The 16,160-nt window shown below is 35.1% G+C and overlaps 1 protein-coding gene across 1 annotated transcript in view; it reads right to left on the bottom strand.

Moving 5' to 3' along the window:
- Positions 1-16,160, bottom strand: part of NUP205 (nucleoporin 205kDa) — a 54,247-nt gene that overhangs the window by 35,813 nt on the left and 2,274 nt on the right. Inside the window, 10 exon segments of the mRNA XM_009321337.1 lie at positions 185-335; positions 1,452-1,589; positions 3,154-3,270; positions 6,296-6,471; positions 7,255-7,419; positions 7,586-7,814; positions 9,800-9,959; positions 10,884-11,028; positions 11,995-12,166; positions 13,200-13,342. Of these exon segments, the coding sequence (XP_009319612.1) occupies positions 185-335; positions 1,452-1,589; positions 3,154-3,270; positions 6,296-6,471; positions 7,255-7,419; positions 7,586-7,814; positions 9,800-9,959; positions 10,884-11,028; positions 11,995-12,166; positions 13,200-13,342 (1,596 nt within the window).

The raw sequence follows: 16,160 nt of genomic DNA, 5'->3' as shown, positions 1-16,160 counted from the left end.
CATTTAATTACCTAATCAGCCTTTTTTTTTTTCCAGATTACACTTTCAAGTGAAGCCTTCCAATTTCATCTTTGTACTAATACTGACATGTTAAAAGTATGAAGCCACAAATCATCTCTAATGAGTCTTTGTACTTTTCTAAAGAAAAAGAGTTGAGAAAGAGCTGAAGCATCACTTTTCTTACCATGACTACTGCCATTGACTTTTAGCAAACTAAAGCAGTAATGAGCACATTGAGGCCCACTAGCCAGTCCCCGCAGCATTTTCAAGTATGGGATGTAAATTGTGGAAGGAAGTAGATCTCCCATTTGCCTAACAAACTTTGACAAGACAACCTAGAACAAACAAAGATCAGTGTTTAAAAAAAAAAATTAAATCTGAGTATTTTAGGAAAACAATAGGCAGCAAGTCAGAAAACAGGTTCTAAGGTAATCAGGGCAGGGTAGAGCAGCAGAATCACAACTCAAAAAAAAGAAAAAAAAATCCTTGGTAGACTGGCCTATTCAGTTTCCCTGAAGGTGAAAGACATGTTTCAAAGAGGAAATAAACAAAACAAAATAATTCATGCTATTGAAAAGTATAGTAACTCTCCAATTCTGTATTTCTAGTGATAAAATCTACTTCAGCTCACAAATGCTGCACAGCAGTATTAACACATCTCACAGTGCAAGTTAAGTGATACTGGGAAAGAATTCACTATGCTTGTCATATCCCTGCACAGTAACTCACACACACAGTGGTTCCTCCCAGGGTCATACTAGCATGTTTGCAGATTGCACCAGGCCCTAACTTAAGTTGCCTATATTCTGGGTGGGTCTTGGGATGTGTCCGATATGTCTCGTACTAGGTTTTGCCTAACACTGTACAGTCCTTCAGGAAGCATTGAAGGCTGACAGCATCCCAGGTATCTAAAGAGTTTTGGAACGTCTGCTTCATCTGTTTAGATTGCTTCTTCATTCTAATTTTAAGTTCTGTCTCTCATGGGCTATAACCTTTGGGCTTTAAATAATTACAATATTCTTATGGATTTTTACCCCCCAAAATACTATCAAATACAGCTATTAAAGTTTTTTTTATAGTTAAGGAATTTAACTTCTCAGTTACACCAAAAAGGTACATAGAGATCATCAGACAGAAAACACAAGAGCACTATTACCAGAATTCATTTAGCAACTGCAACAAAATCAAGCCTAAACAAAAATTTTCAGAGGTTTGTTAGGACTCTTTCTTACTAAGTTTATTGACAACTATGAATGACCGGCAGTAGCTCATTTTAGAGCAAGCAACAATAACCATGTCATGCAGAGCAGGACACATGCAGATAAGCCACTGATAAAAGATAATGTCTTCTTAGAGGCTAGCTGTAATAAGCACACCAAAAAATTTGTTGCCTGTTTTTTTATTACTTTAATTTCAAGTTACTAGTAATTACTCAAGAAAATCTAGATAACCTGGCGCTGAGGGGGTCGCTGATGAGCTACTCCAAGGTAGGACCCCATGATGGTAGATGTCTGCAAAGGCTCTGATGGACACCAGTATTCAAGGGCAAGTTCCAGATTAAAGGGGTCTTTCCTATACAATTCAGCAATCTATCAGAGAAAGGAATATGTTAGAAAAATATCAACTATATCAAGAAAAGATGATTACTTCAACAATAAGCACTAGATGAGCTAAACATGTCTGAGAGGCAAAGCATCCCACCGACGGTGTTCCATTCCTTAACTCTCTGAAAATGACAGCTTCTAAGTAGCAGTATCAGAACAAATGACAGCCAGAGAAATCCAAAATGCACATGTAAGTGAAACTTTCATAACTTTCTATCTAATTATTATAGATTAAATCATTGCTAAGAAAACAGTGTCATTTCTCCGTAAATAACCATTTGCGTACCTTGATATATTAACTTAAAAACAAGTTGGCCAGTATCATGATCAGAAATCTTACCCGTTATCTGAACATACAAATTTCTCAGAGTCAATTTTCATTTCTAGTTCTTCATTTAAGTTTACTATATATCTCAGAGCTACTTAAGAAAGCATTTCACTATAAATTTTCATGTTAATGTCCTATAACCTAAAGGACTACCTTTGGAAAAGACAAGTAATCCCTATATTAAAAGACTGCTATATTGAAAATTGCACACTTGTACATTTTCATGCTAAATAAGGGGAAACATACAAGTTTTTAATTTATTCACGAACAGAAAATACAAATGCACCAGTTCAATATGCAAATCTGTTTTCTGATGTGGGTTTTTTTTGAAAGTGCAGTTAGGTAACCTTAATAACTAATATTTAAATAAACATTTATTTAAATTTTCTTTCAATTTTATTTTATTTCAGTTTTCTTTCTTTTATTAAAAAAGTGACAGAAACAGAAAGATCTTTCTTTTAAATGTACGCTTGTGGTCAAAATTCTACTGAAATTAGGGAATTTGTAATTCCAGCAGCCTTAATGGGGTCACCTTGCCTAGCCTGCTCTACAGCAAATACAAAAGTCTTCCAAAATTCTCATTACCAATATATCAACACATGAAAATTATCTAAACTTTTCAATTCTTTATCAGAATAATTGTCAATAGTGGGGGAAACCCCCTAAAATCTGATTATAGTTTACCCACAGTAAATAGGGAGAAATTTGAAGATTTACACAGACTTAAAACACTGTGTAAACATTAAGGTCTAGATACACAAAGGTGTTCCATTCCAAAGAACTTCCATGCATTTAGCCAGATCTCAACTCCAGTGATAGCCTCTAGTCTTAAAATTCCTATTTCTAAGTTATGTTAAAATAAGATGGCTTAAGATAATAGATATGTTAAGATAATCTTGCTATAATTTAAATTTTAGATATTTAAATATTTTGTAAAATAACTTCAGCTCAAGAATTCTTCAAACATAAGAAACAATGCAGTATTTACTTATTAAACAGGAACTAAATGACACCTCATTAACATCAGAAGCCAAGGCAGTACATTAATTCCTTTACAGGAAAAGTTATAGAAAGTGTCTATATTTAAGAAAAAAAATCCCCCCTAATCCAAAAAGGGAGAGATCCAGCACTGTATGTTATCATTCAGATATGGGCTTTCTGATGAAGAAGGAAAATCACAATCACTTTTGCCACAGTAATTTAAAAGAAAATAGAGCTTACTAAAAGCATTAAATGCTCCAGATCTCTCCGAAGGGAAATAGGTGGATCATTACCCATCTGAATACTCATGTGGATCATGCGAGCATCTTCATCAGCACGGTTTCTCAGCTGTTTCACCTACACAATTTATGAAGTGGAGAAAAATACTGGTCTATATTTAGCAAAGAATGAAACAGAACAGGAATAACGGAATTGTCTAAACAGCTGATTAAAAACTAAGAAAGCAAATGAACTTGCACATACATGACAAGAATATTCAATTTATTTTTTTTTAAACCCTCACCCCCCGCCCCCAAAGAGCTTACATTCAAAGATATATTCAACCACTTTCTTACTGCCAAGGCCCTCAGTTCATAGCAAAAGCCTTGAACTTATACCATGGGAGTTTTTCCCAACTGACTTCACCAGATCCTCTGGTTTGGCCCCAAAAGGTGGATCCTTTTCCTCTTTCTACTTCAAGAGCTAGATGGGTTAGCGTCAAACAACAAAAGTTAGACCATTAGCCACAAGGAGCGAAAAGAAACAGAAAACACTGTAAAATAATGTTTTCTGTATATAGATCTGTGGATTGCACATTCTTAGCCATGTAAGGCTACTTCTACTTACTTTATGTTTTGAAAAGTTTTGGATTGATGTAATTACTTTAGATCCAGACTGTTGCAACTGAAAGCATTACCACATGTCAATAAATACAATGGGGGGAGAGAGAGAGAGAAGGGAGGGGAAGAACAACTGCAGCAATTAAAAAAAAAAAGCGCCTTTTAATCAGTATCCTAAAATTCTTTGTGTTGAAAAAACTAATTACTAAACAAAAAACAGCTGACATCTAATTTTAATGTCAAAAAGCCTTTTGCAAAACACCCCACCAGAGGCTTATAGAAAGCAAATAGCCATGACATGAAAAGTTAAGTTTTGTTAAACATTAAGCAGACATTGAGGAACAAGAAACAGAAATAAGCAATCAATTCAACCCACCAAAAATTAAAACATGGCGATGGTCAATAGAGACCGGTTCATGGTCTATAATATATCTTAATTTGCAAAACTGAATGATCAGCAAAATAATTGTGTCTCATCAAGAAAAAAATAGTTTAAAACTAGAAATAACTGTGGAAAAGGTCAGAGCAAACTAGCCAAATTAGTATACTAACAAAATTAATACACATACAAAATTGATGTTGATAAATGAAATAATGAATTCTCTGAACTACTAAAGCTAATTATCGAGTTCTGAATGTAATGCAGTCAAACAAAAGATTTACCCAAATCATCACTGGCAAGCAGCATAAATGTTAAAACTATACAGAATAGTTAAATAAAATGCTGACTTACAGATTTAAATAAAACTGAACAAAATTTTTTTTATATATATATATTAAAAAAAAAATCCTGCAAAGCAGACGCTTCTCTTTACCTAAAATTTGAGAGTCAGTAGAAGTAGCTGAGTACATAAGCCAACCACTAATAGCAGTTAAGACAAAAAAATTCCCTTATAGGGCTATATCCCAATTGTCTGCTAACAAAGTCTTTCCTGTAAAACAACTAGTACTGGCCTCTATCAAACTGGAATACAAGTCAATGGTCAGATTTTGCTTATATCCTGTATTACAAAATCCTACTTGTAATGAAAAATATCTCTCTGATTCTCTTCCAATTTCTCTGAAATGGAAGAGAAATACTCTTCCCAGAGATAAAGCCTCTAAGTCCATATAATGCAATGGAGAGTTATACCAACAAACCAACCAACAGCCTTGGCATTTACAGGCAGTTCTGTGCATGCAGGAGACAGGGTCACATATGTTCTAAATCTAATATGGCAGCAACCTCAGCCTGGGTCAGCCTCCAGTTCTTCCACCTTCATTCAAAAAACTACCTTATATCTCTTTCGTAAAAACTGGTATCATTACAGGGAGACATTTCATCTTTCATAAAGCAACACCATCCAATGAAGAATGGCCTCATAAAAAAGTTCCCAGTTTCAAACCTGTTTGCACTTGATTGTTTAAGGAACTTCCATAAAACGTACCTCACATATGCCTCATACATTCAAAAGATTCCTCAGGGCTACTGTGTCTATATTACAGAAAACACCATTGCATACAGCCTTCAAAGGATGTCCAAAGCCGGCTAACAATGTGCTAAGTGTTGTATGCAGGCAGCCATTGCAGCAGAAATACGGCTGTAAATTTCTCAACGTGAACGTGTATGAACTGACATTATACTTGTTCTATGGATATTGTGTGTTAAAAAGACAGCTTGAGAAAACAACATGCAACACCAACAAATTATAAATAAATTAGGATTGAACCTAAAAGCTGTCTACACTATGTTCATATATGCCCTCAAAGATTCTTAAGGCTCAAATATTGTTTTTCCTGCCAATGTTGTTCTCATTCTGCGAGGTTACAACGAACAAAATACATTTTTAAATCCTTCTTTTTGCACACTGAAAAAAGTAATTATTTGGCAACTCCAACTACAGCTCAACACAATGAAGGTCACAAAATAAAGCCTCCATCAATTAAATAAAAGCGTTTTCATAGAATTTTGATTTTCCATGTCTAGATACAAGGTCTTGCACAAATGAAACTGTTGTAATTGCTTCAAACTTTTTTTTAAAAGCCCTTTTGCAGCATTTCTGCTGTTCTAGTGAAAACAGCTCCTCATTTTCTCAGCAACTGATACTACTGAAAAAGCAGAGTCCCTCCCCTTAAATATGGAAAAAGATCATTAGTAAAAGAATACATTAAAAATGAGAGACAAAAAATGTAAGTTACTTTAAGTTACACTACTGTCTGTATCAAAAGAAAAAACAACAACAACAAAATCAATACCCACATACATTGCCATCAATTTCAGCATTCATTTAAATTTTAATCACGTAAAACAAAACAAAACCACTATCACCACAAAAGCTTGCTTTGCAAATCTCACTACGCTGAAGTGTTTTAAAAATCACATTCTATTTCAGTGTGGAAAACAAAGCCCAAACATACGGGTTCCATAAAGTCAACGCGTTTTCTGAACTGCAGCACCTCAAGCTGAGGTCATATCTGAATCTCTATGCTACCTGTCCTAATGTCAGAAATATAAAAGAGATGCCCACATTTCTCAAGAACTGCTATTCACAGAAACAACTTACTTTCATTGGCATGAGTGCAAGGAAGTCTGTGACAAGGTTATGAATTTTGCGAACGTAAAATTCCTCCTGGTAGAAATTTTCAGACCCCACAACAGATTCAGTCAGGAACAGAAAGACATTATCAGCAACCGCTAGCTCTGCCATTGCTTCGTCTGCCTCAGTGAATTCTGCAAGAGCTGGGCAACAAAAATCACAAGAGGGGAAAAAATAAATTACAATTCTCTGTTACCAAACGAAACATATTTCAGAATACCCAGCTGACACACAAATCAACATGCTTCTATCAACTATGTTTTTGCTACTGTACAGGAAAACACTAGACTGGAAGACAAGTTAATGTCAGGTGATGATCTCAACTTTCTTCTTTAATAAGTGTTAAAGTGCATAATCCATTTACCCAATCAAATCTAAGGCTGTGAACCAAGAATCACAAACCAACCTTAATTAAACATTAATTATAACGTTTACATTTTCTTTAATAGATATTCTGGAGTAGACTCAATTCTGACCTAGTAGGGAGCCTGGAAAGCTTGTGAAATACTGAGAGGAAAAAAAAATTAAAAATAGATTTGTCCTCTCAAGATACCTCAGGTGTAACATTTACAGATGTAAAAAGTCATAAGCATGAATCTATTCTTAATTTAAGTGTTCAAATGATACTAAAGTTTCTAAAATGCAATCTTTCACATTTCAGTACATTAAAATCTCTTTCACTTCAATGAGACACTATGCAATATTACTGTCTAGTAATTAATTATTTCTAAATCTGTGTACATTTCAGAGCAATTCAATTCTTGACAACCAAACTCACATACTGAGAAAGCTTTAAAGGAGTGTCAACGGTAATTTTATGATAAAGGTAAATACTAACACTTCAAAAAGGTAACAGATACTTTGACTTACACCACTTGCAAGCTCTGAATGCTAATGTGCAGCAACTGCACTTTAGGGTAATTTACCTGTCACATCGGATAATTGGGATATCCCTCGTAACGCCAGCGCCCAGGCTAATCTAACAGTAGCTTGCAGGCCCGGTAATTTCCAAGGCTGAGACTCCTGAAGACGAGTGTGTATTGTTGCTATATACTGTCTTTCTGCTAGCAGAGGGAGCCGGTGCATCAAATCTTGAACAATAACAAAAACAAACACAACACCAACACTCAGTAAATGAATGTGAAAAACAAACATGCAAAATCCTACCTATTTGTTACTGATCAATAACAAAATTGGTTAAATAACAACTTATTCATCTGCACAACATAACCTCTTTGGGAAACCTGCCAGCATTACCTTCACGATCCTCTGTGCCTTGTTCCAGAAAGCTGACATCAAAGCAGTAAAGGAGAGCCATGAGAAGAGACAAGTTCACGCCGTCCAACGAGCCATCAGCTTCCACTGTTACTTTCTCCAAGTAACTTATGAGGATTAGAGTGTCATCCTTACTCAGTGGTGACTGGCAGGTCCAAACAAACAGACTTTCAGCCAAGGACTGTCGGCATTCTTTAATGAGGTCAGAAACCTTTAAAAGAAAAACCAAACAAAAACCAGTTAATATAAATATTCTGGCAACACGTTCAATTTGTCCTTCTCAGCCAATCAGCATGACTAGTAATTTTTAACTTAACCTAAAGATAGCAGCTACATAAAACATTGGAGTTTTTTAATTGCTAAACAAAAGGCACACTTCTGCTTGTTAAATGCATTCATATTCCCATGTATTTCATGTGAGGTGTGAGCAGACATCCTGGAACATGACTACATGAAAATCAGCATCTCTGTCAAGGTCAGGAGACATGAATCTACACAGAACTTTTGTAGCTGCAAACAGGTCACACAAAAGCCACATTTCCTGTCTCTAATACACAACTGCACTGGTAGTTATATCCAGATAAGGTCATAGTCTTCCCCTTGCCCCAAAAGAGATGCCCTCAACTGACTATACAAATACCTAACTTTTAAGACATTAAGAAATATGAAAGACATTTAAAATTAGAACTTTCTTCCCCCAGACAAAATATTTATACCAACTTTAGAAAATAAACATAAATGAAATCTATCATCCCATATTACATATGGAATAAATATCATGCCCAACATAAGTGCTACCAAGCATTTTCATACTAAAATTTTTTTTTCTTTTTATTTGGGAAAATATTGCATGCTATGACACAATTAAGTACAATAGTTCTTGAAAACAAAGTTCATCTTTTTTCTAACAGTTACACCAAAAATTACCTGTTTTCTAACAAGGACAAACATTTATTTTATTTGTTAACTTCATTCTTTCCCCCAAGCTGAGTTTTAACCCCTTTAAGTCTCATGAAAACAGTAGAAGTTAAAAAAACCCCCACACTTAAAGGAGAAAAAGCCACTAACGGCCTTTCATAATGGTCTTCGTAAAACTATATTTTATTTAGCTAAATTACGAGCTTCTAATAACTTTCTTGCCCTATATCCACTGTACCTGCTTAAATAAAAAGTAAAGGGCTATAAGCATTCTATCTCCAGTAAAATCACATGCATGGTGATAAAAACTTTTCAACATTTAACACAGCAAGGGATTTGCTGTCATTCTGCACAGACTCCAGCAGAATGATAGTTCTAATGAATACAGAGGGAAATATGGTAGTCCACCTGAAAGGAAGAAAAAAAACTTCTAACGTTAAGCATTAAATGAACTTTAAGGTAAAATTAAGGTAAATTAAGGTAATTTAAGGTAAATCAGAAGGATATTCTTTGCATAGTTTCTAGATTAGTAGCAAAAGTGTAAACCCAGTTATTTGGTGGAAAACAAATAGACTGATTATTACATAGAATAATTTTTAGACAGATCACCCATTAGAAAGAAGTTCAGAAATTAAAACAATAATGTTTAAAATCTTCCTACCAGAAACATACTCTGCAGTCAGTCACAGTCTCAATTAAGTTCAAGGATTACAAAAATGAGAACTCATTTTCAAGCAATTCTCACTTCACTATTGGAAATGCTTCTGTTCATATTAACACAATTGGATTATTAAAAAGAGTATTATTTGCCTGACTAGACTTGGTTTCAATCTGTTTTAATAATCTGTGAATTTTAGTTTGCTATTTTTATTCCAATGCTGCTGAAAATGGTAGTGCTGAGAGCAGATGATTTAATATACAGTCTTTAGAATAAAATTGCAAAAATAAAAAAAAAAATTTACACATAGTGCAAATATTAGGCTTACTTTCTTACTGTCCTTGATTACACTTCTTCACTAAAAATAAGGTATGCCCTAGCATCAGGGAGCAACAGCAAAACAGAAATTGCAGGAAATACTCTGGATCCCATACTGGTATAGCACAAGCTGTGGAATAGTTACTATGATCCCTCAGACAGTAACAGAGCTTGCAAAGGTAGAGAACAGAAACTAGAAAGTGAAAAAAAAAAAAAAAATCACTCCATATCTCTTGGTGGTCTAAATGTATTCTAATCTGTGCAGTAACTCAGAAGAATACTCATACCCAGTGAATATTTACCTCTTTGCGATGCTTCTCACTGCCCAATCCTCGCTCTCTCTGGAGTTTATCAAATTCATTGTTCAAATCAATGTGAGACACAAGAGTGAGGACCTTCTGAGTTAAACCCTGCTCCATTAGGTCATCTGTAAAGCGTGTTGTCATGGACATTAGCTCTTGACTATAATGGAAGGAATATAAATTTAAGAATTAATCATACTATTCCCAGTCACAGAGGAAGTCTAAAATAATGAATCCCATAAAAAGTATTTGCTGACAGAAAACGTACAACTACATTATGTACATAAAGTAACTAAATGTGCATCGCTAATGAGTAAGCAGTGCCCTCTCAAAATGTTATGCTGAATAGATACAAAGCCTTTAGGTGGGTTCAAGAACATGGAATATGAGAATACAACATGGTTCAGCTAGTTAAGATTTCTATCAAAAGGAAAAAATACTATACATTAGATGCATATAACTCAAGCTCACAGCCTCTTACTAGTAAATGCAATTGTCAAATTACGTACACCCTACTGAAGTGGTGGAGGTAGTTCTAAAGTAATGATTTATTTTATGTTTCAGTACTCATATTTACACTAGAACACATCTTTCTCTAGTCAAGTAATCACTGTGCATTGGAAGTAAACAGTGCATACTGTTTTCTTTTTAAAGTAAAAAAATCTTAGCATATTACGTTCACCAGTAGACAGTGCATCCATTTTAAGTAAAGGCAGGAGCACAGTTCTCTGTTTTGCAGGACACAGGAAGTCAGAACACAGCAAGGGGAGAAACTCAGTCTCTGAAATACTAAGTAATCATCACTAGTTAGAGCAACACTGACTGGGAGGGTGTCTGAAGCAAAACACTGCCAAAAGGTCAAGTAGCATGAAGAACTGAAAGTAAAATGGATATCCTTATAATCCAATAAAAATATTGTGTAAGAAAAAAAGAATATTATGCTTAAAAAAACAAACGTGAAAGCAGCTGCATCGGGTTATGAGAAACAAACAAATTTGAGAATATTCATATTCCCTTCAGTCTAATTAGTCTTAAAAGCACTCAAAACAAAAAGCTTTGATCAGCTCATCACCCTAATACAGACCTGAGTTCCAATGTCCACGTCTTGCCTTGGCGTGACTGGATGAGGGTTCGTAGTGAATTGGCAATGCATCTTTTTCCATCCCAGTACAACAGAACAGCCACTAGACCTCTTGTAAGGCCAGGAAAATGAGGTTGCTGGTGTTCTCCTATTAAATGAAAATGCACGGAATAGTCACAGGAAGTTGAACATACACACATTGATAACAGCTCTGTATCTTTGTATTTCTAATTGAAATACAAGTGTAGCATTCAGAACAACCGTGGTTATTCACTATCACTTTGATTTGTTTCAGGCACTTAAAAGAAATCACAGATATTTTGGGTGCTGTTAAAACTGATATTCAACTATTAAAACATCCAAATTTAAAAGAAATGGAAGTGCAAGTCCACAGATATCCTAGTCCAAATAGTATTTGCAACTGATTATCTACCCATCTTAATAATCAATTCAAGCTGATTATCAGCAAAGTATCTTTTTTCAAAATGAAATTTTCTGTCTGAATTTACATCAAAAATTCAAGTTCAAAATAGAAAGTGAGGTTGACTTGAAGATGGCTTTCCAAAGGTGACAAATTTGCAAGCTACTACTTTAATGAATTTTTTAAAAGTTAATGATGAACAGTAGCTAGTAATGATAACTAACAATTATATTTTAGTAACTCTGAAATCAATTTTCTATACGCAAAGCATGTGTCACTTATCAGAATACTTCGCTTACTAATCAGTTATTAGATTATGATCGAAATAGAGTCACATATCAATGTATAACTAAAACATAAGTTGAAGAACCAATATCTATTACACTGCTTTATGGAAAAACTCTCAATCGATTATTTTTAAACTATTTTTAAATTCAGCGATAGAGAAAGTAAAGCATAAAAACCCGTCAAATTATTCCCCCTTTCGCAATAGCTGCATAAAATATGGACATTAAGGTTCAGAACACTGTTATCGTATTACATTACGGTGACAGCAGATTTCTTTTTAGGAACATGCTATGTTAGGAAGCTAAGGACTTGACTGAATCATGCATTCTTGTTAAGCATACACTTAAATAAGAAGGCCCTATTTAAGTTGTATTTCTCCAGCTCTTAAATATTTTCCCTTCTCACCAGCTAGAAGGAGCTCAACAGCTGCCAACTCTCCAATATCAAAGAGGTCACTGAGGATAAAGGCTTCTCTGATGAGTTGCTCTGGCAAAAGCCTAGTTCCCTGCTGACCCTGGATAGCAACCCCTTCTGTACTTGCTTTCTGAATTTTCTCATGCTGCTGAACATTCTTTGGCTGCAAGAGAAACAAGCATCAGAAGTTATTCAAAATAGCAAGATCAAATACTGAATAAAGCTTTACACATTAATCCTTCCTCACAAATACAGTTCTGACAGGTTAGGTTGTCATCATAAAAACAAAGTCAGTGTTTTTAAACACAGAGATAGTAAAGGCATCCTAAAAATGCTTCACGCTTGCACAGCAATTGTCTCTTTGTGGGAACATACCAAAAATAATCTTATACAATCAGTGCTGACATTTAGTTTACTCAGAATAATGGAGATTGAAAGTAAATTTTGATACAATTCTCAACAGGGATTGGTATCAGCTCAATGAGAGACATCTGGGTTGTGGATCAGAATGGTTGCGTGACTCCAAAGCACTATTTTCTACATCATTCTTTTTTGTATTAAACTCAGATGCTAAAATATACTGACAAAACTCTATAGCTGACTGTTAATTTTTCTGACCTATCAGTTTAAAAAGCCATATACTATTTCAGAAGTAACACCACTGAAAGAAGACATATTTCTAGTTGCTACCTTGTGATCCATCAACCAAGAAACAGTGAGTTTTTCCACATCATCTCACATTCCTAACAAGAAACATTCCATATTTTGCAAATTCATGCATTCACCTGTTCTGTGCGTTCATTAATCTGACTGAAGCATGAGCACGGGCCAAAACCAGACAAAATAGTTTGTGCTTTATTTCAGACACACAAGAGTAGCGAAAAAAGCTAATACTTGACTGATGGATCATCAGATACTTTTACTGTTCTTTTCAAAATAGCATCCAAATAATGAGAGAAAAAAAAATATGTTATAGATAACATTATCCTGTACAAGACACAAAATAATATGTATTATTCAAGCTATTTGTATTCTTACAGCAGAATAATATTGCTATAACACGTTTGTGTTACGTACTGTAAAAACATAGAATGAAAAGAATGGTCGGGGCCTAAATGGTATGTAATACAACAATACAAGACAGAGTAAATCATCAACTCTCCAACTCATTCCACAAGAGAGCATTAGTCCAGTACCGGATTTCTGAAGAGAGAAATGAAGTCAGATTTGTGTTTCTTTAAAACCTGGTCGAGGCGATGAATAGCTTCAGGTTGCCTTTTCCAAATGGCATTCATTACAGTCTGCCATATGTCCTTATATGGACCCCACAAGCTGGCAGCTAAAAGAAGAAATAAAACAATGTATTTGAAATGGAGAAAGAAAGAAAGAAAGAAAACAAATTATTTATACACTACTTTCAATAAGTAGACTTTTTTAACTTACTGTTAGTCTCAGCTTGACAGTATGGACTGTTATGCCCATCAAGCGAAGCATATTTTCCTGTCTTAAGGCACAAAAAAATAACAACAGTGGTCCGATATAAAATCTAATTGCATTTAGGGAGCTAGAGAAGCAGAAAAGATGATGTATTGCAGCTAAGTTCTGGGGCTGAAAGTCATCTTATAAAGATATTTGATACAAGCTCTGTAATCTTTCATCCTTATATGCCTAAGAAATTCCATCCACTTCAGTAAGATTAAAGGATAACTAAGAACTAGACAGCAGACCTTGAATCTGAATGTAACTCGGCAAGGCAGGCTTCCTGCTTTCCATTTTTGACAGAAAAATCCAAAACAAAGAAATACCTAATATATGAGGGACTGAAAATGAACAGAGGTGCTATGAGAATTTGTTGCATCATTGCATCAGTCTGTGTAGAACAAAATAAATTAGAAACTAAAAATGTAAGATTAAAGGCAATATTACGTAAGAAACAAAAATCATAAGCCTAAGGACACTTTTTTGCACATTTACCCATCTTTCTCATTTTAATTTAAAATATAAATAAATACAAGTACTTTTGATCCCTTAGACACATTTGCTGCTAACATTCTGTACAAGAGCTTCATAAAGATATGAGTTTCCTTTACTAGAAATAGACAGATCAATACAAAGAATTACCTGACTATGTTTAGAAGAGACCAGATTATTTCTGGAAGCTAGCAAGCACAGATATATTATTTAAGAGAAGTCTGACCCTACTCTAAAAACACAATCTCTCCTCTTCCTCAACAGTGAAAAGAAGTTTCCTTTGTATATTTCAGATCTGAATTTAGTACTACAGCGGAACAATCTCTTCCTCACTAGAAGTTGTATCACTCAGAACCCAAAGTCTGTAGTGTGAAGACTGCACTAGTTTCCTTATCATCAGGTCTCATGAAAACAGTATACCAAACTAGTCTTCAGACTTCAGCCAGAATCGTCATCTAAACTGAAAACCTTACAGATGGAAAATTATTCTTACCACCTAGTATTAACATCCTACTTTAAAAAAATCTCAACATTTTAAGACCCACATTAAACAGAAGTACCAAGATGTTTCCGTTGCTAGATATCATTTGTCTTTGTGAAAGTTTCAGATTCTACACACCACAAGTCACTGCTAAACATACCAGATAAATTTATTACCAATTGTATTGTTTGCCTGCAAGCTACCACATAACAACCACTGCCTGACTGCAGGTAGTGTTAGGTGTTTCTGAGCATCTACTGAGATGGTCCCTGACCCAAAGATATTGTAAGCTAGCGGTGGTTTTTCCATGCTACAATTTTGCTAGTGGAAAGGCTACTTTAAGACGTTACTGCCCTCCTTCATTCAGAGCCATTTGTTCCCAACCATACACATGCCTGCTTCATTAACTCTGACGGACTGCACTGTAAGTCGTGTTATTCAAATGATCCAAATTAAAGAACAGGAAAGAAAATAATTAAAAAAAAGCAACATTTTCCAGAGTTCTTCAAATGTTGTTTTTAAAAATCAGTGTTTCATTAACACAGGTTACAAAGTGGCCCTGCTAATCATAAAAACAACTGAAAGAGCAATGCCTGAAGCACAGAGGGAAAGAACAAGTGGGTAGTGAATGGCAGAGACCTCTGAAACTGGCTTTGTTTCTGGAGAAATGGTAAAACAGAACTATGCCTTGCAGAGTATATACAAAACATACTAGCATTTCACCTAAAATGGGCTTAACTTTTTTTTTTTTCCTTCTTTTTAACATACAAGTTAACACTGTGGTATAAAATCAAGTACAGAGGCAACACTTTATCTTCATATAGCTTATTCTGACCAGCTCTAACCCTTAAGGTAAACCTGACTAGGTGCACGTAAGTCAAACGCATCCGCACCTCATCTTAACCAGGCTGCTTACGTTAAGACAGCAAGCAACAGATAGCTACTCTGATGTGAAGATGCCCCTCTTTCTCATACAATCAAGACACCACCTCAAAGTAATGCAAAATGCTTCATGAATGCCCTGAATTAATAAGGTAGCATAAGCCAAGTCGAAGTGTAGCAAGTGAGCACGGAGACAAGAGCAGGTCTCAGAGCGAGACCACTGGTTTCAGTCAGTTTTACCACTACCTAAGGTGTCTTGGAAACAGCAAACCAAGTAAAACTTTGTCAGTTTTATTCTGTTGCAAAGGAAGAAACCACACAAAACAAGAATAAAAACAAAACAAATCCTCTCACCCTAAACTCAGCACTAATAAAAACTATCATCATTTACAATGCAATTAGCAGTGCCAGTAGAGCTGTATCCGAGAGGACAGCCTGAAAAAAAAAATGATAAATCCTCTGTCCTTTTTAAGCATCAGAATATTTTAACCGTACAGTGTTACCCCTGCCTAGACAAATTCACTAAAAATAGCTACTTTTGGACGAATAATTTCACACTCCAGACTGTAACTGGCTCTTCCACATAACTTCAGAGTTGAGAGATCTATTTCCACTCAAAATGGTCTTTTCACTCTTATTAAATTACCGAGTTCAATAAACACCAGCAGCAATCCACAGTGCCTGCCAAAAGCTGTTCAACTGTTTCCCTGGCCCATTTGTTTGCTCTTGTCCCTACAACATAACTGCTTTGCACCAGCCCAAATACACATACTGTAAGGCATTAAAACAAATTAAGGATCTAACTTTTCTAACTGAAAACTAA

The sequence above is a fragment of the Pygoscelis adeliae genome, unplaced genomic scaffold (genome assembly GCF_000699105.1).
Source record: "Pygoscelis adeliae isolate BGI_AS28 unplaced genomic scaffold, ASM69910v1 Scaffold232, whole genome shotgun sequence".
Lineage (NCBI taxonomy): Eukaryota > Metazoa > Chordata > Aves > Sphenisciformes > Spheniscidae > Pygoscelis > Pygoscelis adeliae.
Note: the sequence above shows the minus strand (reverse complement) of the source record. Positions and strands in the feature narration are given on the sequence as shown.